Source organism: Podarcis liolepis (assembly GCF_965112155.1).
Source record: "Podarcis liolepis genome assembly, chromosome: W".
In the NCBI taxonomy this organism is placed as follows: domain Eukaryota; kingdom Metazoa; phylum Chordata; class Lepidosauria; order Squamata; family Lacertidae; genus Podarcis; species Podarcis liolepis.
This window is the reverse complement of record NC_139568.1, coordinates 18,141,637-18,166,822: the sequence shown is the minus strand read 5'-3', so window position 1 is coordinate 18,166,822 and position 25,186 is coordinate 18,141,637. Positions and strand designations below refer to the sequence as shown.

Genomic DNA, 25,186 nt, shown 5'->3' with positions numbered 1-25,186 from the left:
GGAATGTAATTATAACTTCTTTGATTACATGTGAAGAACCAGCCATCTGGTAAGTGCACATGAGCATACAGTGGTGCCTCGCAAGACGAAATTAATTCGTTCCGCAAGTCTCTTCGTCTTGCGAGTTTTTCGTCTTGCGATGCACGGTTTCCCATAGGAATGCATTGAAAATCAATTAATGCATTCCTAGGGAAACCGCCTTCAGACCAGGTCCGGGGACAGTCTGTCCCCGGACCTCTTCTGAAGGCTGGGGGGGGGGGACAAGGGCTTTTCTTCCCACCCCCAGCATTTTAAAAAACCCTGGGACAGCGGAGGACTTCTCCGCTGTCCGGGCGATCTTAAAATGCTGGCGGGCGGCATTTTAAAATCGCCCCGGGACAGCGGAGGACTTCTCCGCTGTCCGGGGCGATTTAAAAGCCCTCCGGGACAGGCAGGCAGGGGGGAGCAAAGACTTTCACCCCCCGCCTGCCTTCAGAAGGTGTTCCCTCCCCCCCGCCCCGCTTCGGAGCAGCGTTCCGAAGCGGGGCGGCTGGGGCAGGTGTTCCCGCCCCCCCGCCCCGCTTCGGAGCAGCGTTCCGAAGCGGGGCGGCTGGGGCAGGTGTTCCCGCCCCCGCCCCGCTTCGGAGCAGCGTTTCGAAGCGGGGCGGCTGGGGCAGGTGTTCCCGCCCCCCGCCCCGCTTCGGAGCAGCGTTTCGAAGCGGGGCGGCTGGGGCAGGTGTTCCTGCCCCCGCCCCGCTTCGGAGCAGCGTTCCGAAGCGGGGCGGCTGGGGCAGGTGTTCCCGCCCCCCCGCCCCGCTTCGGAGCAGCGTTCCGAAGCGGGGCGGCTGGGGCATGTTGGGATTCGCAGGATACTGGATAAGTCTGCAGGCTTCAACAGGATGATGCAATACTCTGCTGGGTCAGAGTGACTCAGCAGGAGTGTGATTAGTGTAATTGGCTATCACCTGTTTTAAAAAGGAAAGCCTGTTTAACAGGGTGTGTGGTGGTTGTGCTGTAGTGTGGTGGTGCTGTGGTGGTGGAGAGTATTCGTTTGTAAGTACTCTGTATGGACTGTTTCTTTTGTAAATGCCTGTATATAGCTCACATTAAAAAGGACTGCACTGAAAAACCTGGAACTCTTAGTGTTTCGCTGAAAACGCCGTGTGGAATACGCGACAGGGTTATGGGCCCAGCACGCTTCCGCTGCGCAAGAGTACAGGTGGCAGTTATCTAGCCGTGGGTGCTGGAGGTGAGCTGTAGGGATGGAGCAGTCCAGAACTGGCGTGTTGCTGGAGAAGCTGACGGCCACGAACTACAGCACCTGGTCGGTCCGCATGCAACACTTCCTCAAGCGTGAGGGCCTATGGAAAGTGGTGGAAGAGCCACCGCAGCCCCCTGAGGAGGATGAAAAGGATGAGAAAGCTTTGGCTACGATCATCCTTGGAGTGGACGACAGCCAGCTTGTCTACGTAGCTGATAAGGTGACGGCAAGTGCGCTCAAGGCTGTCCATGTGCGAGAGACAGCTGGCTCACTGATAACACTGACCAGGAGACTGTACCGGTGTCGGAAGAAACCGGGGGACTCCCTGGTAAACCACCTAAAATTCCTAACAGGCTGTTTCCAGGAGCTAGCCTTAAGAGGGAGGCCTGTGGGGGAAGAGGACAAAGTCTTTATAGTCCTGAGTTCCCTTGACGACAGCTATGATATGCTGGTCAACTCCCTTGAGTCTGTAGAGACTGATAAACTGACTCTGGAATACGTGACCGGACGGTTGTATGCAGAGGAGGACAGGCGTGCAGAGCGAAAGATGACCTCAGCCCAGCTGTTGGAGCATCCCAGAGGGAACAACAGCCGGGAAGAGCAGAGGTGTTGGGAGCCGGAGAAACAGCCAGGAGGAGCTGCTGCAGACCAGCCGGTGGTCAACAAAGTAAAAAGGTGTTTTTGCTGCAAGTCCAGTGGACATCTGCTGCGGGACTGCCCGAGAAAACAACAAAAACAGCGGAAGCACAAGTGGCAGCAGAGGGAGTCTACCGCTTGGGTGTCTGCAGATGGTCAAGAAAATGAGGAGCTGTGGGTTCTGGACAGTGGAGCTTCTCAAACCTTTTGTAAAAGAAAAGGACTGCTAACTGATGCTAGGGCTTCAAACAAAAAACATGTAAGTCTTGCTACGGGCCAGAAAGCTAATGTGGTTTGTGAGGGGGAGGTTGTGTTCCCACAGCTGGGACACACATTCAGGAATGTGTTGTGTGTGCCTAGTTTGCAAAACAATCTCCTGAGCATTCCTGATTTGGCAAAAGCAGGCTTTGAAGTAAATTTTGTGGGAGATCAGTGCCAGATAAAGCAAAATGGGGCAACGTTGGCAAATGCTAGCCTTAGAACTAATATGTATGTACTGCAGTGTGAATCTAAGGTTGCGAATGTGCAAAATGTCCCGACCCATGATATGTGTATTCATCTCCTGCACAGGCGTCTGGCTCATGCTAGCTATAAGGTGCTAAACAAAACATTGGAGTTGTGTGGGGGGATGAAAAACATAAAAAGTTGTGATAATTACTTAGACTGCAATATCTGCAAGGAGGTTAAAAGCAGGGCTTGCCCAGTAGCAAGAGCAAGCCAGAGAGAAACCAAAAAACCACTGGAGTTGATTCATGCTGATGTAACTGGTCCTTTTCCACCTAGTGTCTCCCACAACAAGTATTGTTTAATCCTAGTGGATGATTTTTCTAGATTTGGCTGGGTCTATCCATTAAAGCAAAAGTCTGACGTTGCCCAAACTTTGAAGTTCTGGGTAAGAAGGGTAGAAAGGCAACTTGGTGAAAAGGTGTCCTTTATTCAATCAGACAGGGGAGGGGAGTTTATGGCAAGCTCCCTAAGAAACTGGTTGCGTGCCCAAGGGATTAAACATAGGCTTACCAATGTGGCCACGCCTCAGGAGAACGGAGTAGCAGAGCGTAGGGGAGGTGTCTTGCAGACACAAATGAAAGCATTGTTAGCAGATGCAAATCTTCCAATTAAGTACTGGGCTGAAAGTATTAAGACCGCGAATTATATTGGGAATCGCTTGTGGTCAAGGGTACTAGATGACATACCCTATAAAATTCTCTATAACAAAAGTCCCAGTTTGCAACATTTAAGAATCTTTGGGACAAAGGCATGGGTTGACATACCTGTGAAAAAGCGAAGAAAAGGTGGGAAAAGGGCACAGCAGTTGCTATTTCTTGGGTATGAAAGTGGTATGAAAGCCTACAGGTTTGAAGATGATAAAAACCTTTTGAGTTATAGTAGATCAGCCAGCTTTAATGAGCAAAGAAATTGGCCCAAGATACATGCAAACCTGCTGCCAGAAAAAGTTTTACTGCCAAGCATACCTGATAAGGCAGCTGAAACAAAGCTAAGAATTGGCAGCTCTCCCAAAGAAACTGAAAGGGAGGAGGTAAAGGTTGAGCATTTTTCTCCAGCTGCTAGCATGGAGCAGGGGAGAGAAGAAAGTGCAACAGGGACAGGAGAAGGTAGATCTACAGAGTCAATCCACCCCAAAAGCAGTCCTGAAAGTAGCCCAGGGGGTGAGATTAATGAACCAAGGAGGTCTGCAAGAAGTAATAAAGGTCAACCTCCAGACCGTTATGGGTTCCCAGCCACCATAAACCAGGTTTGTGTAACTGAGCCAGAAAACTTTGAAGAAGTGCAAGAGTTACCTACTCTAGAGAAAGAGGCGTGGTTAAAGGCAATGCAGGCAGAGTATAACTCTCTGCTAAACAACAATGTGTTTGTACCTACAGAATTGCCTAAAGGTAAAAAGCCCATAAGCTGTAAGTGGGTTTTTAAAGTGAAAAAGCTGGCTGATGGTAGTTGTCAGAGGAAAGCCAGGTTGGTTGCACGGGGCTTTACACAGAGGAAAATGATACATTATGATGAAGTGCTTGCCCCAACAGCAAAGGCTCAAACAGTAAAATCAGTTTTAGCAATGGCAAGTCTGAGAGGGTTAAAAGTTAATCATTTTGATGTTGCCTCAGCATATTTAAATGCTCCTATTGACGCCGAGGTATATTTACAGCAAATACCAGGTTATGAGCTGGAAAAAGACAGCATGGTGTTAAAGCTGCAAAGGGCACTATACGGGTTGCACCAAAGTGCACCTCTATGGCATGAATGCATAGACACAACTTTGAAAAAGATGGGATTCAAACAAAGCCTGGCTGATTCCTGTTTATATTCAGCAATGGTGCAAGGAAGTGTTTGTTATTTACTTTTGTATGTTGATGATATCTGTCTAATAACAACTGCACAAAAGCAAGTGTCTTGGTTTATAAACAGCCTAGGTAACAAATACAAACTGAAGTATTTGGGAGAGATTCAGAATTACTTAGGAGTAGAGGTTCAGAGAAATGAAGAGGGCGTTTACTCTCTGAGTCAGAAGGAAAAAATCGAAAAATTACTGAAGACATATGGAATGGAGAGGGCAAATGAGGTTGACACTCCCATAACTACCCAGTACAAAAATGAACCAGAAGGGCAAAAATGTAATAATGCAACAGCGTTTCATTCTCTGTTGGGTTCTCTGTTATATTTAAGTTGTTGGACAAGACCCGACATAACATTGGCAGTGCACATGTTAAGCCAAAGAAGTGCAGACCCGGCTCAGAGAGATTGGGTAGCACTTAAAAGAATCCTAAGGTATCTGAAAGGCACAAAAGATTACAAACTGGTGCTGGATACAGGATATGATCAGCAAGTGTATGCATACGCTGATGCCAGCTGGGGAGACAGAGAAAATGGAAAGTCTACCACTGGCTATGCCATATATATTGGAAATGCCCTGGTTCAGTGGAAATCCCAGAAACAAACATTTGTTGCCACAAGTACTTGTGAAGCAGAGTACTCAGCCATAAGCGAATGTGTATCACAAATAGAGTGGTTTGCTTGCCTAACAAAAGAGCTTGGAATACCTTCTGAAATGCCAATCACTGTGCTAAGTGACAACATGGCTGCACAACAGCTTGCTAACCAACAGAACTTTAAAAGCAAGAGTAAACATATTGCGATAAGATACGGAAATGTGAAAAATGCTTTGGAAAGAAATGTGTTAAAGGTACAGCACTGTAACACAAAATGTAATGTGGCAGATTTGTATACAAAATGTTTGGATGCTCCTAAATTTCGAGACTTAAGAGAATTATTGGGTCTCAAGCCTTTGACGTAAGGAGGAGTGTTGGGATTCGCAGGATACTGGATAAGTCTGCAGGCTTCAACAGGATGATGCAATACTCTGCTGGGTCAGAGTGACTCAGCAGGAGTGTGATTAGTGTAATTGGCTATCACCTGTTTTAAAAAGGAAAGCCTGTTTAACAGGGTGTGTGGTGGTTGTGCTGTAGTGTGGTGGTGCTGTGGTGGTGGAGAGTATTCGTTTGTAAGTACTCTGTATGGACTGTTTCTTTTGTAAATGCCTGTATATAGCTCACATTAAAAAGGACTGCACTGAAAAACCTGGAACTCTTAGTGTTTCGCTGAAAACGCCGCGTGGAATACGCGACAGGGCAGGTGTTCCCGCCCCCCTCCCCGCTTCGGAGCAGCGTTCCGAAGCGGGGCGGCTGGGGCAGGTGTTCCTGCCCCCCCGCCCCGCTTCGGAGCACCGGGAGAAGCGATCTCCCCGCAGCCCCTTGCTTCAAAAGAGGTCCGGGGGCAGCGGGGAAGAAGCGCTGCGCTTCCCGCTGTCCCCGGACCTCTTTTGAAGCAAGGGTTTGCGGGGAGAAGCGATCTGTCCCCGGACCTGGGGCTGCGGGGAGAAGATCGCTTCTCCCCGCCGCCCCTTGCTTCAAAAGAGAAGACCCGCTGTCCCCGGGGCAAGCTTCGTTTTGCGAAGCAAGCCCATAGGGAAATTCGTCTTGCGAGGCAACTCGAAAACGAAAAAACCTTTCGTTTTGCGAGTTTTTCGTCTCGCGAGGCGTTCGTCTTGCGGGGTACCACTGTAGTTAAAAGTAATCTGTTGAACACGTGAACTGTTAGGATATTTCCGCTCCACCTTAAAAGGGAGTAGGCTTTGTGAGTCACAGAGTCTGCGTATTTCCTGTTCACAGGAAGTTTATATTTTGTCTATTGCTTTCGTTTCTCTCTCTTTGCCTGAGACATCGAAGCAGGCAGTCATGTTTTTTCCTTTGTTCTGACCAATGCTGAATAAAGTTGTAAATATGCTCTCCTGAGTGCATCTTTCGTTGTGTGAACTCTGCTGATAGAGCGTACACTAGAGCTCTGGAATGTGGCAAGCTATTTCTGAGGCTTCGTGTCACTAATTGACTGATACTGTATCTACGGGAGATCGATGGATCGCAACGGAGACGACGTGGAGGCATGATGGCCTTTGTCTTCCTGGCAGTATCCCAACATGAACAATTCCAAGTTGGCCTTCCTGTTTCCAAACAGTGAGTTGCTTTCTCACTGCAATTCACAATCTGAGCCAAGAGGTGTCTGGCGGTGCTGCAACTCTAGGTGTGTATAATGATATTGCATCCAGAGGTAACTTTTGTGTCACTGTTCCCCAATCATGGAGATTGGTATAACCAATGACACCTTCAGGAATCCATTCAAGAAAACCACTTTCACATGTCTTGTGTCGTGTCATATGAAAATGTTGTGTACAAACTGGGATCATATAATCTCCTATGTCAGTGTGCATATCATATGTTTCACTCAGACAAAAATGAGAGACATTAGTGTTAGGACTGGTCGTTGTCCTCTTCAGATCACCACACAAACGCTTCTTGTTATTTTATAACTTTTTATTGCGTATTAACAATCTTATAAACGGTTCTTATCTTTAAATGTTATTCCTCAGAGTCACTTATTTCAGATACCTTCTGAGCTCTGCTTCTCCGTGACCAGCCACTCTCAAAATGGCGAAGGAGCTGCTCCTTTTGCTTTCCTGCTCTTTTTTCTAACCTCCTGGCTAGAGCTGGCTTGTATCTCCCCTCCTCCGAATCTGAGCTAGAACTTGACCATTGCTGTCCCTGTGAACATCCTGTCCCTCCCTGTTGTTCCTGTTGCTCTCTTCTATTAGATTCACTGCTCTCCTCCCCCCCCCCCTTGTGGAAAACTTTCTCCCTCTGGGAAACTGGAAACTTCTAACTCTAAGTCTTCCCTGACAATTAGTAATTTCAGCTAAACGCATCCTCAAATTATAGGTATGACTAGAAGAAGTGTCAGGGGGAAGATAGATACATTGAGTACTAGGTATCAAGAAAAATAATAATATACATGTTAAAATCAGCATAGAGTTCATATTTAGCTGAGTAATCAAGGCTACTAAAAAAGTCTCTGGTTCTGCTGGAACATCATGATGATGAAGATGTGTCCTGGCATCAAAGGTCAGGGTCTTCAGCATTCCCCATGTCACCTTTGGGCATCCCTCAGCCTTTTGAGGATGAGGACAGGCACGACGGACTTTCACACAGGGCTGCTGAACCTGTAGAGGCGGAGTCAGGGTCATGGTCCTTGCAAAGTTCGGAATGGGTTTCTGCAGGTCTTGGTGCCAGCGCATGTCTTGGTCGATAGGGATGGATACAGCGACCTGGAATCCACAAAGGACCTGAGGAAGTAAGAACAGTAGGGCATCCTGTCCCTAGGTAATCAAAGGAACAGGTCCCTCTCACTGCAGGTTGGGGAGCTGCTGGTACGTCACTAGAGGGTGTTCCAGAGGTACCGCTTTCCTTCAATGGCGTTCCATAGGAGAAAATTTATTAGGAAAGGAAACAGTTAATGAAGGACACCCACCAATAATATCCTTAGCTTGTGTCAGAGGAATGGAAAATTGTTTATGCAGCTGCTTGGCTCCCTGGTGAAAAAATGCATGGCTGTCAATTGCATTAGAAAATAACGGACATAAATATTTCAGAGCAGAATCAGCATGTTGATTACCTCCTGAAATGACATTCGTGAATCCTGTGTGGGAGCGAAAGTGAGCAGCATAGAAAGGCACAGTTCTATTTGTCAAGAGATTTTTCAGTGTCAAAAACAGAGAGAGTAGATTAAAATCTATCATAGGAGAAAGATAGGAATTAGCCAAATGTGATAAAAAGATTAAACACATATTGAGTATCCACAGTGATCTCTGTGCACTCATCTGATTAGCTGTAAAAAAAAAAAGCCAGTTATAAGAGTCCTTATATGTTAAAACACCTCTAGAGGGAGCTCCATCCTTAGAAAGTGTAAGTGCGTTTTGTACAGGAACCAATTTCCTTGGCACCTGTTGAATCAAAACCAGGCATGGACCTTTAGGAGGGTTAAAATGAACTGTCCCAATATAATCAGTAAATGTAATCTGACAGGGAAGAGAAGAACTCATTAGGGACTCGTGCTCCTGTTTAGAAAAAATGCAAATAACAAGCAGCAATATTTTGAGGCGGTGTATTAGGCAAAGGTAGCCACTCTAAAATCGCTATTCTGTCAGCAGTGGCTGGGGAAAAAAGGAGTCCTGTAAGTGAAGACATTGTATTAAGGAGAATCACGTGTATGAGGTGACCCCAAAACTCTGCAACTGCTGTAAAGTAAACTCATTAGGAATTTTCAGTTCAGGGAGGAAAGGAGAAAAAACAGTCTGTAATAGGCGATGAAGAATGAGTCTCACTGTCTGAGGTGGAATCAGACCTGTATGCTATGTCTTAATTTTATAAACCACCATAGGGAACTGAAAATTAGCAAGTTCTGCTGTCACTAGGTCGAAACCAGCACTGCCTTTAGTGGCATGGCTCAGATCTGCCACAGGATACAGTGTGTTAAAAGCAATTGGCTCTGCTGTTGTGACTTTGGTAGAAGACTGACAATCACCTGGCACAACTGTCTTTGTTCTCCCATTTAAACCCAGGCTGGAAGGCCACCTGTCGTGGCATTGCCTGTCTTTAGCAGAATGAACTGAAGGAGACAAAGCTGCTGCTAGGAGGGCAGATTTGTGAGTCTCAGTGCCAATATTCTGGCAAGGCTTAATCATTTGAGCACTATCTGTTTCTGGCTTCTGATAAATCGCTTTAAGAGCAGTCTTGCATTCAGCATTTTCATTTTCATAAGCCAATTGCTTCATTAAAACTTCAGAGGCCTCAAGGTTTGGAATTTATGTACTGGCTCCTCTTAGCTCATCAAGAAGGTCAGTAGTAAACATACTATGCAAGTCATTTTCTGTCACACTTCGCTTCAATTTTTTAAAAACTGTGAAGGGCAATGATTCGTGGGCTCTCTGTCCCTGTGCATTCTGAACAACAGGACAGATAGCAATCCCACGTGACCACCACAATTAGTCCTGCAGGAAAAAGCAAGGGATGGTACGCAGATGACTAAAAATAGCTTTAGCATATGCAATGAGACAAGAATTCAATATCTCTATTCAGACCAGGTCTCTCCATAGTTTTCAGTTTAATAATAAGTTGTAATTCAGCAAGTTGTAAACTCCATAGTTTGCAGTTTAGTGGTACCGTAGTTTTCGCTCCATAACACGCGTTTTTTTCCTCCTAGAAAGTAAGGGGAAATGTCTGTGCGTGTTACGGAGCGAATGCTTCCCTCCTCCGTGGTTGCTGAATGGGGAGGAGAGAGGGACAGAGTGCCTGCTTCTTTAAAGGAGCAAAGCGGGAGGGGAGAGGAGCCGCTTACACGAGTGTAAATGGCTCCTGTCCGGTTGGCTCCTTTAAAGCAAGCTGGCTCTCTGTATCTCTCTCCTCCCGCTTTGCTGGAAATAGTAGGCAAGATTTTCAGTCTCCTCCCGCTTTGCTTTTCAGCTCACTAAGGGTGGGGGGGGGAGGGGGAGGAGGGAGAGAAGCAGAATCTGCTTGCTTTAAAGGAGCCTACCGGACAGGAGCCGCTTACACTCGTGTAAGCGGCTCCTGTCCGGTAGGCTCCTTTAAAGCAAGCAGGCTCTCTGTCCCCCCAGCAAAGTTTTTCAGCTCGCTAAGGAGGGAGAGAAGCAGAACCTGCTTTCTTTAAAGGAGCCTACCGGTAGGCTCCTTTAAAACAAGCAGGCTCTCTATCCCTTCAGCAAAGTTTTTCAGCTTGCTAAGGGGGGGGGGGAGGGAGAGAAGCAGAGCCTGCTCCATGCGTGCTCCTTGTCCCTTGAGTGCTTTTCCTTCCCTCCCCACTTAAAACGTGGTTACAAAGCACAGATCCACATGGATCCTCAGGGCTTTTGCATTGGGTCACCCCAAATTCACCATCAGATCACATAGCATGTCCATGGCTACAGTTTGTACCAAAAAAATCACGCACCCACTGTTACCTGGGGCTGCAGTGGTGCAAAAACATGGTTACAAACATGGATCCACATGGATCCTCAGGATTTTTGCATTGGGCTACCCCAAACTCACCGTCAGATCACATGTCTGTGGCCACAGCATGAACCACAAAAATCATACATCGACTGTTTCGTTTAGAATATTTTTTTTCTTGTTTTCCTCCTCTAAAAACTACATGCGTGTTATGGCCAGGTGTGTGTTATCGAGCGAAAAATACGGTAAGTTGAGTTATCACTCAACTGCAACTATGGAGAGACCTGGTCTTAATAGAGATGTTGAATTCCTGTCTCATTACATATGCTAATCATCTGCATACAACAACAAATCCGTTTATTGTGAGGACCATGCCTGTACACAAACATCAACACAACAATAGTTAAAAATATTAAAATTCATTACATACTATGCCAACAAAACCTTCATCCCACAAAATAGAGAGGGAAAACAAGCAACGAGTTAAACAGACGATGAAGGGGTCTTTACATTGTCATCCATAAATCTTTCCCTGGCTTTCATGGCCTTCATCACAAAAACCGCTACCACATGGGTAATACGTGGGTTTGCATCAACTAACAAAAATTTTACTCTATCTTCAGGATTGGTTATAGAGTTGGGTATAATTTGCAGCAATGCGTCTCTAAAGCCCGAGTATATGGGGCAATAGAGGAGGTAATGTGTAAGATCCTCTTTAATTTTCATAAGGCAAGGGCATAAACGATGTTCTACTGGGGTTTTTGTGAATCTACCGGTCAGATATGCAGTTGGCAATGTTTGAAACCGTGCCATAGTGAAAGCTCTCCGAAGGGTGGGATCAGTGATCTCCACCAAGTAGTTGGCACAGATTTTGACTGCGTTTACTCGGGGAAACCAGTAGGAAAACCCAGAGTTTTTTATCTTTGTGGAGTCCAAAAAGGCGTCTTTTTCAAAGATCCATTCCCGAACTTTATCAGGGCTCCACAATTTGAGGGTATTAAACTCAGGTAGATTGTATCTGGATAGGATATCTAGTAGGTTTTTACGCCAAGTAGTATTATTTTGTAATGATACAAAGGCTTGTTTAGCCAATAAGGTGTTCGGGGCATCTATGAGGTTGGTGAAAAAACGCAGGAATCTTAAGTGGGCCCTGGCAGACACAGAAGGTAATCCTACTTCCACTCTTAGGAGAGCTGCCGGAGTACTCTGAGGGAGGCCTAGAATTCTTCTGAGATAAAAATTTTGGAAGATTTCAAGCCGTTCTAACAGCTTCTGATTCCATCCCCAGAGTTCTACTCCATATAGCATCTGGGGAATCACTTTTCCAACAAAAGCTTTTAGTGCCGGGATCACCAGTTGCCCTCCCCTCGAATAAAAAAAACTGAGCAGAGCACCGATTGTCCTACGTGTTAGAAGGGCTACAGTCTTGAAGTGGGCAAGCCAGCTAGATGTAGCTTGGAAAGTGATACCAAGATATTTTAAAAAAAGACACTGTTCAATTTTGTGTTCATCTAAAGACCATCTAAATGTGTGGCAAGCTCTAGTAAATACCACAATTTTTGTTTTGTCATAATTTATCTTTAGAGAGTTTTGGGAACAATAAGCTGCGAGCCCCTCCAGCATGCTGTGTAGGCCCCTTCGAGTGAGTGCCATGACAGCCATGTCATCAGCATATAGCAATATATTCAGGTGTTTGCCTTCCAGGGCAGGAGCTGATGACTTATACTTTGCCATATGTTGAACAATGTCGTTTATATAGAAATTAAAGAGGAACGGCGCTAACAAACAGCCCTGTTTAACCCCTTTCCCCAGTGGCAGTGGGTCAGTATAGTTGCCTGACATCCCAGTTCTGATTTTAACTGTGGTGTCTGAATGTAACTCTCTAAGTATTTTGAGAAGTCGTCTATCAATATCTGTTTCATATAGTTTTTGCCATAATTTGTCCCTACAGATTGAATCAAAAGCGGATGTGAGATCTACAAAAGCCACAAAAAGTTTGCTCTTATGTACCTTTGTATACTTATCTATCATTGTCTGTAGTACCAAACAATGGCCTGTTGTACTATGGCCCTTTCTAAACCCTGCCTGTTCCGGATTAAGCAGGTTAGAGTGTTCAGCCCAGTCAACCAGTTTATTTAGCAGGTATCGAGTATAAAGTTTATACACAATGTCCAGGAGACTTATGGGGCGATAGTTTGAGGGGTCTTGGGGGTCTCCCTTCTTATAGATGGGGGCTACCAGGCTCAGTTTCCAGTTTTCTGGGATTTTGCATGTATCATTTATTACCGTAAAATGTTGAGCCAAAATAGCAGCCCACCACTGGGCATTTAATTTAAGCACCTCAGGAGGAATCATATCTTCACCGGGAGCTTTGCCATTCTTGAGTGTTTTAATTAGCTGTAAACATTCTGATTCGGTAACAGGATCCCAGCCCATTAATAGATCGTTTTTAAGAGGAGGAAACTGGCTCGGTTTAGCAATGTTTGGAGCTGTATATAGCCGGGAAAAATGTTGGTACCATAAGTTAGATGAAATACTGTTGGTTACAATTTTCCCTTTGGGTGAAACTCCCTGAGCAATTATTTCCCAGAACTTTTTGTCGTCCCGCAATTTGATCGCTTTGTCAAGTGCCTCCCATTGTTCCTTTCTGTAGAGGGATTTCTTAAATTTTAGAGTATTTTTATAATGAGAACGCCACCTGTGCAGGTTTTCCACTGAGGACAGGGTCCCTTCCTGTTTTACCTTATTTTGTAGTTTCCTAAGCAAAGATCTTAGATTCCTACAGTCTTTGTCGAACCAGGCCCTCGAGTTGTTTTGTTGTTTGGGAGGGTTGGAATTCGTGAGTAGTGGGAAGAGCGACTCTGAGACCTGCTGAAATGTTGAAAAGGGGTCAGAATTAGATGAGATACACTGGTGTCTCAAGGCCAGTAAGTCTGATGAATGCAGGTGAAGTTTGATTTTAGATTCCAGGTCGCTGTTCCATTTACGCCTACGAAGGGCCAGAGTTGGAGGTGGGTCTGCACAGTGATTGCGGTATTGCGGATCCTCCAAACCACGGGGAATTAGTGAAATTGATATAGGAAGATGATCACTCTCAATTCTATTGAAAGTCCTGAAGCCCTGTGACCTCTCCAAGAGTTTTGGGGAGACCAGGATATAATCAATAACGCTCGCACCTCTAGGTCCAAGAAAAGAAAAGAAACCCCCTGACCTGTCCATATGGGTACCATGCAAATTATACAAATTATGTTTGAAGGCAGTCTCCATTAATGTGATGCCTGTCTTATTCAAGACCTTATCTTCAGAGGACCAGGTCATAAACCAATCTGCCTCTGGCTGGAACTGAGATTTAGAGCAGTACGTATTAATGTCATTTCCTATCCTGGTGTTGAAATCACCTGCCAGCAGGATATCCATGCCAGGGAGTTCTAGTTCAGCCTTCTCCAAACATAGCTCTAAATCTTCCCAGATTTGTGACGACTGGGGAGGGGTGCCTATGGGGGGATATATATATTAAAGCAAAGGAAATCTCCTCCTTCACTGCTAGAAATAAGTAAGATTTGTAAATTGTTACTCTTCACCCACTGCTGTTGCCGGGCTTTGCACTTTAGCTTGGTAGAAACAAAAGTGACTAAACCACCACTAGGTCGGTCTCGGGAATTTGGTTTTATCGCAGGGGTAGCAAAGGCTTCGTATCCCTGTAAAGAAGGGACATGGAGATCTAGACACCGTGTCTCCTGTAGACATATAATCTGAAATTTTGTAAGGAAATCCAGAAGGTCGACGTCACCCTGCTTAGATAGCCATCCCGCCACATTCCAGGATAGAATGTGGAAATAGGGTGATGGTGGAAATAGTGGCAGTCAATCTCTTTTCCGGTGGTTTGAGGCTCCTGAGCTGGGCTCCTCCTCTATCTGCCCTGCTTGGCGGTTCCAGGTTTGAGGACCCTGGTCCCTAGGTAGGTGTGATAGCTTTAACTGAGGGGCCAATAGGTTGATTAGGCCCAGAGGATCTTCGATGACACCGTTACAAATATCATGTTGTTCAGCTGATGTATCATGATGTTCAGCTGGTTTTTGCAGAGCAAGGGTTTTGCTGACCCGTATAGGCTGTACAGGTAGCAGGTCAACAGCTGCATCTTGCGTCGGTACTGCTAGCGGGTCAAAATTTGACAAAAGTCTGTGGCCACAGCATGAACCACAAAAATCATACATCCATTGTTTCGTTTAGAATATTTTTTTTCTTGTTTTCCTCCTCTAAAAACTACATGCGTGTTATGGCCGGGTGCGTGTTATCGAGCGAAAAATACGGTAAGTTGAGTTATCACTCAACTGCAACTATGGAGAGACCTGGTCTTAATAGAGATGTTGAATTCCTGTCTCATTACATATGCTAATCATCTGCATACTGTCCCTTGCATTTTCCTGTAGAACTAATTGCAGTCGTTCACACTTGCCAAGAGGTTGACCATACCCATTGAGTCCTACTACCGTCCTGAGAAAAACCCCACCCTACCCTCCCTCTGTATATCAGGGTTTGGTGACTTCTCCAACCTCAACAGGTTTACCATACCCATTGAGTCAATCACTCCTCTCCTACTACCATCCTGAGAAAAACCCCACCCCACCCTCCCACTATGTATAAGGGTCTGGGGACTTCTGTTTCTGTGTATCTGAAGAAGTGTGCATGCACACGAAAGCTTATACCGAGAACAAACTGAGTTGGTCTCTAATATGCTACTGGACAATTATTATTTTTTAAAAAATATTTCGACTGTGTCAGACCAACACGGCTGCCTACCTGAATCTAGAATCATATAAAGAATACAATATGCATAAAACAAGCAACCAAACTGTCAGGGAACTGCCATCAGCTCAGAGGCGAGAGGTGGAAGGGCAGTTAGGTTACAGGGAGCCTCAGGTTACAGGGAGCCTCCAAAGATCGTGAGAAGCGTGGAGGAGGAAAGCCACGCCTCCAGTGGGGAAGGGATGCAGGGCTCAGAGTATGCAAGGGAGAGACACAGCACCGAACATGAACAGGGGGGGGGAGTCAGGTCCCCCTCTGTCCACGCCCTCTTTGCGCAGTTGGTTTACACGCAGAGTGGGGAGGCGTAGGGTGGGGGTCAAAAGACTACAGTGGTACTTCGGGTTAAGTACTTAATTCGTTCTGGAGGTCCATTCTTAACCTGAAACTGTTCTTAACCTGAAGCACCCCTTTTAGCTAATGGGGCCTCCCGCTGCTGCTGTGCCACCGGAGCACGATTTCTGTTCTTATCCTGAAGCAAAGTTCTTAACCTGAAGCACTATTTCGGGGTTAGCGGAGTCTGTAACCTGAAGCGTATGTAACCTGAGGTACCACTGTACTCTGCTGGGGAAGGTTTAAGGACCGCCCACTCCCAGATTCTGTTGGCTATTTGCAGTATAGTGACGCTGCAGAGAGCTTGCTGGGGAGATCATGCATTAAAAAGAAAGGACTCAAAAATAACTTAAAGAAGGTTTTAGTAAGAAAAACAAAAACTCCATTTACACTAAATATATTAACAAACAAACATGACCCAACCACCAACCCATCCCCCAGGGTAATGGGAGAGCTAGATGCTGCTCCTTATATACTCTACCCAAATGCTGACACACCTTAATCAAATACAACTCAGCAGCACCTGCTATGTTACACAGCTGTAAAGCTGGGTCTTGTTAGTTTTGCTCTGGCCCTTGCTCCGGCCCCTTAAAGACATACACATGGAGTGGAACAATGATGAACCTTTACATTTAAAGTAACCATTCAACATTTCCCCTGCGGTTCATCATTGTGAAACAAAAACATAAAGCATACTTTGTACATGTTTTTCATGTGTAACCTTTGTCAATACTAGATGTAAACTGCAACCTATAATGTTTGGTATGTTTAAGGTACATTACCACTCTCTTAAGAGCAGAGAAACATTGCGTAGTGGGCTTTTCCACATTGTGATGCATCTTTTAACAAAAGCTTAACTGTTTCATATTTTACACTTAGTGAATAACACAAATCATAATCTTCACCTGGAATTTGTTGAAAACCCTTAGCAACTAATCTTGCCTTGTACCTTACAACTTCATTTTTGTCATTCATTTTAACTCTATAAACCCATTTTGAATCAATAAGTCTCATATCTGGGGTTTGTGGTACAAGAGACCAAGTGTTATGCTCTTTTAAAGAAGCTATCTCAGAGTTCATAGCTTTATACCAATTTACAGCTTGGTGCTTAGGTAAATTCTGAACATCATTGTAGCTTTTTGGCTCAAAAACCGCCTTATTGGCATACACAGTATTAAAATGTTCATCTGCAAAACGTTGTGGCTTCTGCCTCTTTCTATCTGAACGTCTCAGTCCGGAAGGAGAGTCAGACTCCTCAGACTTAATGGGACTCAGTGAACTACTAGTTTCAGGTTGTAAATTATCATTGTCAGACTGAAGAGGTGCCTGTAGGCTAAGCTCACGGTCAGAAAACTCAAGAGAATCTAACCTCCCCTCAGATGCCTGTGACTTTAAATCATCAAACAAATTATCAGATCCAACAGGCTTTTTGTCTTTTTCCATTAATTCAGAAGCACCATTTCCTCCTGCTTCTGCTTCTTCTACCTCTTCTTCCTCAGTATCATTTATACCATTAGTATCTTGGAAAACAGCAACTCCATTCCACTTTACAGTTTGTATCATGCTTCTGGTAATATGAAATTTGCCAGTTGCTGGGACGTAAATTCTGTACGCCCCCTGCTGGTAGCCCATTAATTTTCCCTGGACACTACGCTCACCCAATTTCTGCTTAGCAGGATAATGCATAATTACATCTGAACCCCAAATACATAGGTATTTCAGATTAGGGCGTTTTTTAAACAGCTTCTCATAGGGGGTGACATCTAGACCAGAATGATAACTGCGATTTCTAACATAACAAAAAGCATGGAGTGCTTCAGCCCAAAACGCTTTGGGCAGATTAGCATCGTGCAGATAAGTTTTAACCCCTGCCTGCAAGTCACGCTGCACAACTTCAACAAGCCCATTTTGCCAGGGACTTCGGGGGCAAGATAACTCATGAGTAGTCCCCTGCGCTTCCAGGAATTTCTCAAAATCCTCAGAAACAAATTCCCCGCCCCGATCAGAAAACAGATTCTTAATTGGTTTGTTAAAGTGTGTTTTTACCCAGTTGCAAAAAACCTTGTACTTCTCAAATGCTTGGGACTTCTCAGCTATTGCATAAGTCCAACAATATCTACTATATTGGTCTATCAGGGTAAGCCAGTACTTAGAACCTCCTAATGAGGGTGGGAGTGGCCCAACTAAATCACAATGTACACGCTCAAATGGCTCAGTTACTTTCCTATCTGAGCACCTACCCTTGCGTGCAACCTTAATCTTATTCTTGCAACAAGATAGACACTGCATAAAGAATTTACATGGTTTTAAGTTGAGGCCATTGACAATATTCTGTGTCTTAATTACATCAGCAAAATTCAGGTGTCCCAGAATTCTGTGCGCCACGTGGATACACCCAGAATGTGGTCTTACATTCCTCAACCCCTGGCTTGACTGTGCTGCTCTGCAATTTATAGGCGATTGGGAGTAGGTTCGAAAATACAGTCTATATAAACCATCAGATTCCCGGGCATACAATAGACGTTTGTTCCCCTCGAAAAACTCACACATAGACTTTAAGAAACGCACAGTTATGCCTTGATGGGCAAAGCACCTTACTGACAATAAATTGTCCACTGACGGGCAGTAAATGCAGTTCGCTATTGTAATGTTTAAAGAGTCAAGTTTAACGGTACCCCTGCCAAGCGACTGCAAGACTTGTGAATTGGCTAAATGTACATTACCAATTTCCTCTTCGAAAGAAATAAACAAGCTTCGATCATTGCAGATATGCTGAGATGCTTCTGAGTCGACAACAAAAGACTTCCACTTGGCACCTTTAATTCTTTTATGATCTTTAGTCCGAGCGTGAAAGGCTCGCGGCTCGTTTCTGTCTTTACGGTACGATGTCGGCTGCTGGGCTGACGACCGTGATTGACGAACAGAAACAGACTTGGGAGTACTTTGCTTTCTTTTGGCTCTGCAGTCCTTTGCAAAATGTCCTTGCTTATTGCAGAACCAACAACGCTTTGCAGCTTTAAATGCAGTTGTATCACCACGGGTTTGCATATGGCGTTCCTCATTCTTTCTGGAAACAGGGGTGCTTATGGCACAAGCCTCCCTTCTATCCAACTCGCCCATTAATCTTGCCGTTACCCCTTCCACAGTTAATTGTGCTGGTGGAACAGCAGATATCTGGCTAGCTATACCATCAAAGTCCTCATTAAGGGAACAAAGGATGATAAAAACATACTGAATATCAGGTATCTCCATGTCCCTTCGAATTAACTCGCCGCGTATTGCCTCCAGACGTCTCAAGTGTGCTGCCAAATCACCACCAGGCTGCAACTTCGTCTGGTACAACTGCTTGAAAAAGGTCAATGCAGACGCTGACTCTTTTCTAACATGCACTGCTGCAAGACTGTCCCACATTTCTTTGGCAGTTTTCTTATTTCTTATATAGACTACTTGCTGGTCGCTGACTGCCAAATTAATTATCGCCCTGGCTTTTGCATCTCCTTTCGACCAAGCATTAGTTACAGGGTTAGGAGGGTCATCAGTTACATAGGTCCATACTTCTCTAGAGGTCAAAAGCGCCTCCACCCGAAAAGACCATAAACTATAGTTCTCATCTGTCAGCTGTGGGAAGACCAGAGCCTTCTCAGCTTCAGGAACCTGGTCAACCATTCTGGAACTCTTCCAGACCCACAAAAACTACGCTAACAGGAGAAGGAGTTTTCAAACCTTTCTCAGAGTCCAAAAATATGCAGTCATCCACTCAGCAGCTGGGCCCATAACCAAAGATGTTGGCTTTTTGCAGTATAGTGACGCTGCAGAGAGCTTGCTGGGGAGATCATGCATTAAAAAGAAAGGACTCAAAAATAACTTAAAGAAGGTTTTAGTAAGAAAAACAAAAACTCCATTTACACTAAATATATTAACAAACAAACATGACCCAACCACCAACCCATCCCCCAGGGTAATGGGAGAGCTAGATGCTGCTCCTTATATACTCTACCCAAATGCTGACACACCTTAATCAAATACAACTCAGCAGCACCTGCTATGTTACACAGCTGTAAAGCTGGGTCTTGTTAGTTTTGCTCTGGCCCTTGCTCCGGCCCCTTAAAGACATACACATGGAGTGGAACAATGATGAACCTTTACATTTAAAGTAACCATTCAACAGATTCTGCTAGCGAGTGAGCAGACATGGAATTGAGTCGATCTGCATTGTGAACGTTTTGGACAGATAATAAAGCCTTGAAAAGACCAACGGGGAGTCTTGCCTGTTTGCTCTCGAGCAACCACGCCGGCATACATAACACAAATGATTAAAATGCATCCTAAAATTAATTCAAATAAATTGCAATTAAGATTAGACTGGACAAATGACAATCCTCAGGTTAAGACGACAGCCCATAGGGAAATCTCCGGGACAGCGGGGAAGCGCAGTGCGTCTTCCCCACTGTCCTCGGACCTCCTCCCGCCGCCCGGCATCGGAACAAAGCTCCGCTGCCGGGCGGGGGGGGGAACGCCTCCTCCCGCCGCCCGGCATCGGAACGAAGCTCCGATGCCGGGCGGGGGGGCGGGGACACCTTCTCCCGCCGCCCAGCTTCGGATGGCTTTCCTGAAGACTTGGGGTGGGAGGAGGGTTTTCCTTCCCACCGCCAACATTCAGAATGCTGTTCTGAATGTTGGTGGTGGGGAGGAAAAACCCTCCTCCCACGCAAGCCCCGGGAACAGAGGGAAAGCGCTGCGCGCCTTCCCCTCTGTTCCCGTACCTGTCCTGAAGGCTTGCGGTGGGGAGAAAAGCCCTTCTCCGCACCGCCAGCCTGGCAAGCGGTTTCCCTAGGAACGCATTAATTGATTTTCAATGCATTCCTATGGGAAACCGTGCTTCGCAAGACGAAAAACTCGCAAGAAGAAAAAACTTGCGGAACGAATTAATTTCGTCTTGCGAGGCACCACTGTATAGTAAAAGTAAAAAGTAAAGTAAAAGCCTATTGGGATATGATCTATAACAGGGATGTCCAGCAGGTCGATTGCGATCTACTGTTAGACCCCTGGGAGGGTTTGGTCGATCGCGGTCAATCGCTGGGTCCCTTTCCGATGGTAAATTAGAATCCAGCCCCGACCCCTCAGACTGCCCTCTGCAGAATGGAAGATGGCGTTTACTGGGTGAGGCTGTCTGTTTCCTCTGCGATCTGTTGGCGAGTGGCCATTCCCCTTCCTCCCTAACAAAAGCTCAACAACTTTGCCCTGTATTCTCCCAAAAGGGGGCTTTCTTCCTCCCTAAAAAGGCGGTAGATCACTGGCAGTTTTTAATTATGTGAGTCGATCGCAGTCTCTTGGGAGTTGGCCACCCCTGATATAGAACAAGTTAAAGAAAATGTGTAAAAAGACATTTACCAGAAAACCAGAAGCATCTTTGTCAGGGTTTTCAGGTGTGCGACTACAGCAGCAAGGATTTTACTAGCTCATAAACGGAAGCCACAGGATATGCCAATGGCACAAGAATGGCAGTCGAAGATGAACTGGCAAAGCGGGCAGGGAAATTCTGAAACCAGCAAGATCAAATGTTTCCAAAAGGCTGGAGCAGATTTATACAAGATAGGAAAGCCCATTGTACGCAAACTGTCCGGACTCGAAGAAGACGACTTATCATATATATCTTTTTATTGATTGGTTATATTTTAAGAAGACGAGATAGAAAGTCAGGAGGAAGGCGTACGCATGCGATGAGATAAAAAATATTTAAGGGAACCATGAGGTGGGGAGGGAAGGAGGGCGTCATTTTATTTCAGGGATGAACATGAACATGCGTGAGGGATTAAATTGACCCGGCGGCCCAGATTATGCCCCCAAAACTGACATTCCTTCTTTATTTGAAGATTGTGGAAAATGTGATTGCATTTTATTAATATAACTACAGGCGGAACGATTGTCCTTGTGCAAATAACCCCAAAATGTTTTAAATGACCATGCTCTTTCCCAAGGGCGCCTGCATTTCTTAAACCTAGTTGTGAAAGGATATTCGAAAAAGGAGTGCAGAACAGGTGAAAAGCAATGACCTTTTTGTCATTTATTCACATGGTATTTCCATTAATGATGATTGTAGTAGTACTGCACAGAGCGTTATTAATGCAGGAGAAATAACAAACAGCATTCCTTGTTTTAGACATAGTTAAAATGTGTGGTTGGTGTTTATTACCATACTAGGTTTTTTCCAAAAAAATAATGTCAAAAATTAGGGGGCATCTTATACTCTGGGCCAGGCATAGCCAAACTTGGCCCTCCAGCTGTTCTGGAACTACAACTCCAATCATCCCTGACCATTGGTCCTGTGAGCTAGGTATGATGGGAGTTGTAGTCCCAAAAGATCTGGCGGGCCAAGTTGGGCCACGCCTGATCTAGAGCAGTGGTGGCCCAACTCGGCCCTCCAGCTGTTTTGGAACTACAATTCCCATCATCCCTGACCTACTGGTCCTGTGAGATAGGGATCATGGGAGTTGTAGGCCAAAAACATTTGGAGGGCCAAGTTTGCCTATGCCTGCTCTAGGCCACTCCCCCCCCCAATTTTCTTAAATCTTTGAGTCCCCCAAAGTAGGGAGCTTCTTGTACAGTGGTACCTCTGGTTACGAACACTTCTGGCTACGAACACTTCAGGTTATGAGCTTCACTAACCCAAAAGTAGCAGCTCCTGGTTGCAAACTTTGTGCAGCAGGAGACCCCATTAGCAAAAGCGGGCCTCAGGATAAGAATGGTTTCAACTGAAGAACGGACCTCCAGGACGAATTAAGTTCGTAACCAGAGGTACCACTGTACATGGGGGCATCTTATAGATGGAAAAATATGGTATATCTTAATTCAGAAGGTTTTTTACTTAAAAAAACACTTCAGTTTTTCAGTTTAACGTCTTAAGATTGATTATCCAACAACCAACATGAAAACAAGATTCCAAAGAATCTCCTGGACTTGCCTCCTCCCCATTGTGGGTCCTTTTGTTAACCATTTCCTCTGGCATGTTTTATAATAATCCACATCTATTACATCTCTGTTAGGTCCAGAATTCAACATTAATCTACAAGTGTCATAATCATCCGGAGTCAGCAGACTTTTTCAGCAGGGGGCCGGTCCACTGTCCCTCAGACCTTGGGGGGGACGACTATATTTTGGGAGGAAAATGAACAAATTCCTACGCCCCACAAATAAGATGCATTTTAAATAAAAGGACACATTCTACTCATGTAAAAACATGCTGATTCCCGGACTGTCCATGGACCGGATTGAGAAGGCAATTGGGCCGGATCCTTAGTTTGCCTACCCATGATTCTAGCTGTCTACAATGGTTTTTAAGATAAATTATATATTTCCCCCATTCCTTATTGAAATTTTGGTCTTCCTGATTTCTGATTCTTTCGGTCATTTTTGCCAATTTGGCAGAATTTGGAACTCCTAATGGGCCCAGATGAAAAGAGTGGGCATCTTGTCAGGTTGCACAAAATGCAAGCTACTTTTCCCACCACTCAAGCAGAATTTGTTTGCGTCAAGCCAGGAATAATGGTTTTGTGTTGAAGTTCTGTACATTTCTGTCCACCATCAAATAATGTGATGGTACCAAAGCGGGTTGAAAGTACCTATTAGATAAGGCACTTTTTATCATATGTGGTGGGAATGTAAAATAGTTAAAAACTTTTGGGAAATGATATATAATGTATTGGAAAAAAATGTTCAAAATGACATTTGTTAAAAAGCCAGAAGCTTTTTTGCTAGGCATTTCAGCTCATGAACTACCAAAAAAATAAATGGAAAATATTCATGTATGCTACAAGAGCGGCAAGAATTTTATTAGCTCAAGGTTGGAAGACTGAAGAAGTACTGACGAAAGATCAGCGGCAAGAAAAACTGATGAACTATGCAGAATTAGCAAAGTTAACAGATAAATTGCATGAAAAAGGCAATAGAGACTTTAAAAATGAATGAGAATCTTTAACAACCTATTTACAAAAACAACATAAAGAAATGGACTCTGGCAGGTTTTGAAAAAACATTCACAATTTTATTTAATTAAAATATGGAGGAAGATACGGTAACAATATTTAAAGTACATCAACATGCAGAAAACAGTGTTTGTAACAAACCAGAAAGGGAAGATGAGGGCAGTCGCCGCGGGGGGTGTGTGTGTAAAATTGAATCATTGTTGATTGCAATTTGTTATAAAAGAGGAAATTTTATATAGGAACTCAAACACTGAGATCCTGCTCTGTTCCAGTAACAAGAAGCCGAAAGCACCAGCCTGAAGATGACGAGTGAGACCTCGTCGAAACGTCACCTAGACACCCCAACTCTTACACGGGAAGACACCCGAAGACACCAAAACCTGCATATATATATATATATATATATATATATATATATATATATATATATATATATATATATATAGTGTTAGATAAATGGGGACGCGGGTGGCGCTGTGGGTTAAACCACAGAGCCTAGGACTTGCCGATCAGAAGGTCAGCTGTTCAAATCCCCAGGGGTGAGCTCCTCTTGCTCGGTCCCTGCTCCTGCCAGCCTAGCAGTTCGAAAGCACGTCAAAGTGCAAGTAGATAAATAGGCACCGCTCCGGCAGGAAGGTAAACGGTGTTTCCGTGTGCTGCTCTGGTTCGCCAGAAGCGACTTAGTCATGCTGGCCACATGACCCGGAACCTGTACGCCGGCTCCCTCGGCCAATAAAGCGAGATGAGCACCGCAACCCCAGAGTCGGTCATGACTGGACCTAATGGTCAGGGGTCCCCTTTACCTTTAGATAGATAGATAGATAGATAGAAAGTAAGTAAGTACCTATTAGATTAAATGCCAGACAATCTTGCGTTTTCCCCCTCCCCAGGTCTGCTCACTTCAGCACTTTGGCAATCAAGCAGAACCCACTGCTGGCCGAAGCCTACTCAAATCTGGGGAACGTGTACAAGGAACGGGGCCAACTGCAGGAGGCAATTGAGCACTATCGGCACGCTCTGCGCCTCAAGCCGGACTTCATTGACGGATACATCAACCTTGCCGCTGCTTTAGTTGCCGCAGGCGACATGGAAGGAGCGGTGCAGGCCTATGTCTCTGCCCTGCAGTACAACCCTGTAAGTTGAATTCCGCCGGGAGAAGGCAGAGTTCTCTGCGAAACCTAAGTCGTGGCTTTGAACCGGCTCGATCCCGAAAGCGATTCCGTTTTCAGATTCGAAAGCTTTGCAGCTGGCTCTTCGTATTCTGAAATGTCCAAGTCTCCTCGGAAGTGGGACGCGGGTGGCACTGTGGTGCAAACCACTGAGCCTCTTGGGCTTGCCAGTCGGAAGGTCGGCGGTCCGAATCCCCGCTACAGGGCGAGCGCCTGTTGTTAGGTCCCAGCTCCTGCCGACCTAGCAGTTCGAAAGCATGTCCGAGTGCAAGGAGATAAATAGGCGCTGCTCTGGCGGGAAGGCAAACAGCGTTTCTGTGCACTGCTCCAGTTTTGCCAGAAGCGGCTTAGTCGTGCTGGCCACATGACCCTGGAAAAAACTGTGAACAAACGCTGGCTCCCTCGGCCAGTAAAGTGAGATGAGCGCCGCAACCCCAGAGTTGTTAGTGACTGGACTTTACTGTCAGGGTCCTCTACATTTATCTTTTAAGCCTCTTAGTTATTCTCGAGGCTGTAGTGGTACTGCAGTATAGTGGTACTGTGCCTGTGTCTCAAGGCTTGGACTCCCCTCAGTAGTTTCCTAGTCTTTTTTTGAAGCTGGTTTGCTGATGCATAGAAGTACGGGATCACTTTTGCTCTGACCATTTGAAAGACCGTTTTTAAACACTCTTAAACAAGTGC

At 45.2% G+C, this 25,186-nt stretch overlaps 1 protein-coding gene across 3 annotated transcripts in view; it reads left to right on the top strand.

The window, feature by feature from the left end:
• The window catches only part of LOC310697661 (UDP-N-acetylglucosamine--peptide N-acetylglucosaminyltransferase 110 kDa subunit-like), a 130,653-nt gene that overhangs the window by 17,762 nt on the left and 87,705 nt on the right, over window positions 1–25,186 (top strand). For all 3 annotated transcript variants that reach the window (XM_083484327.1, XM_083484326.1, XM_083484328.1), the window contains exon 3: window positions 24,227–24,470. In XM_083484327.1, coding sequence (XP_083340453.1) covers window positions 24,227–24,470 — 244 coding nt within the window. The remainder of the gene's footprint in view (window positions 1–24,226; window positions 24,471–25,186) is intronic.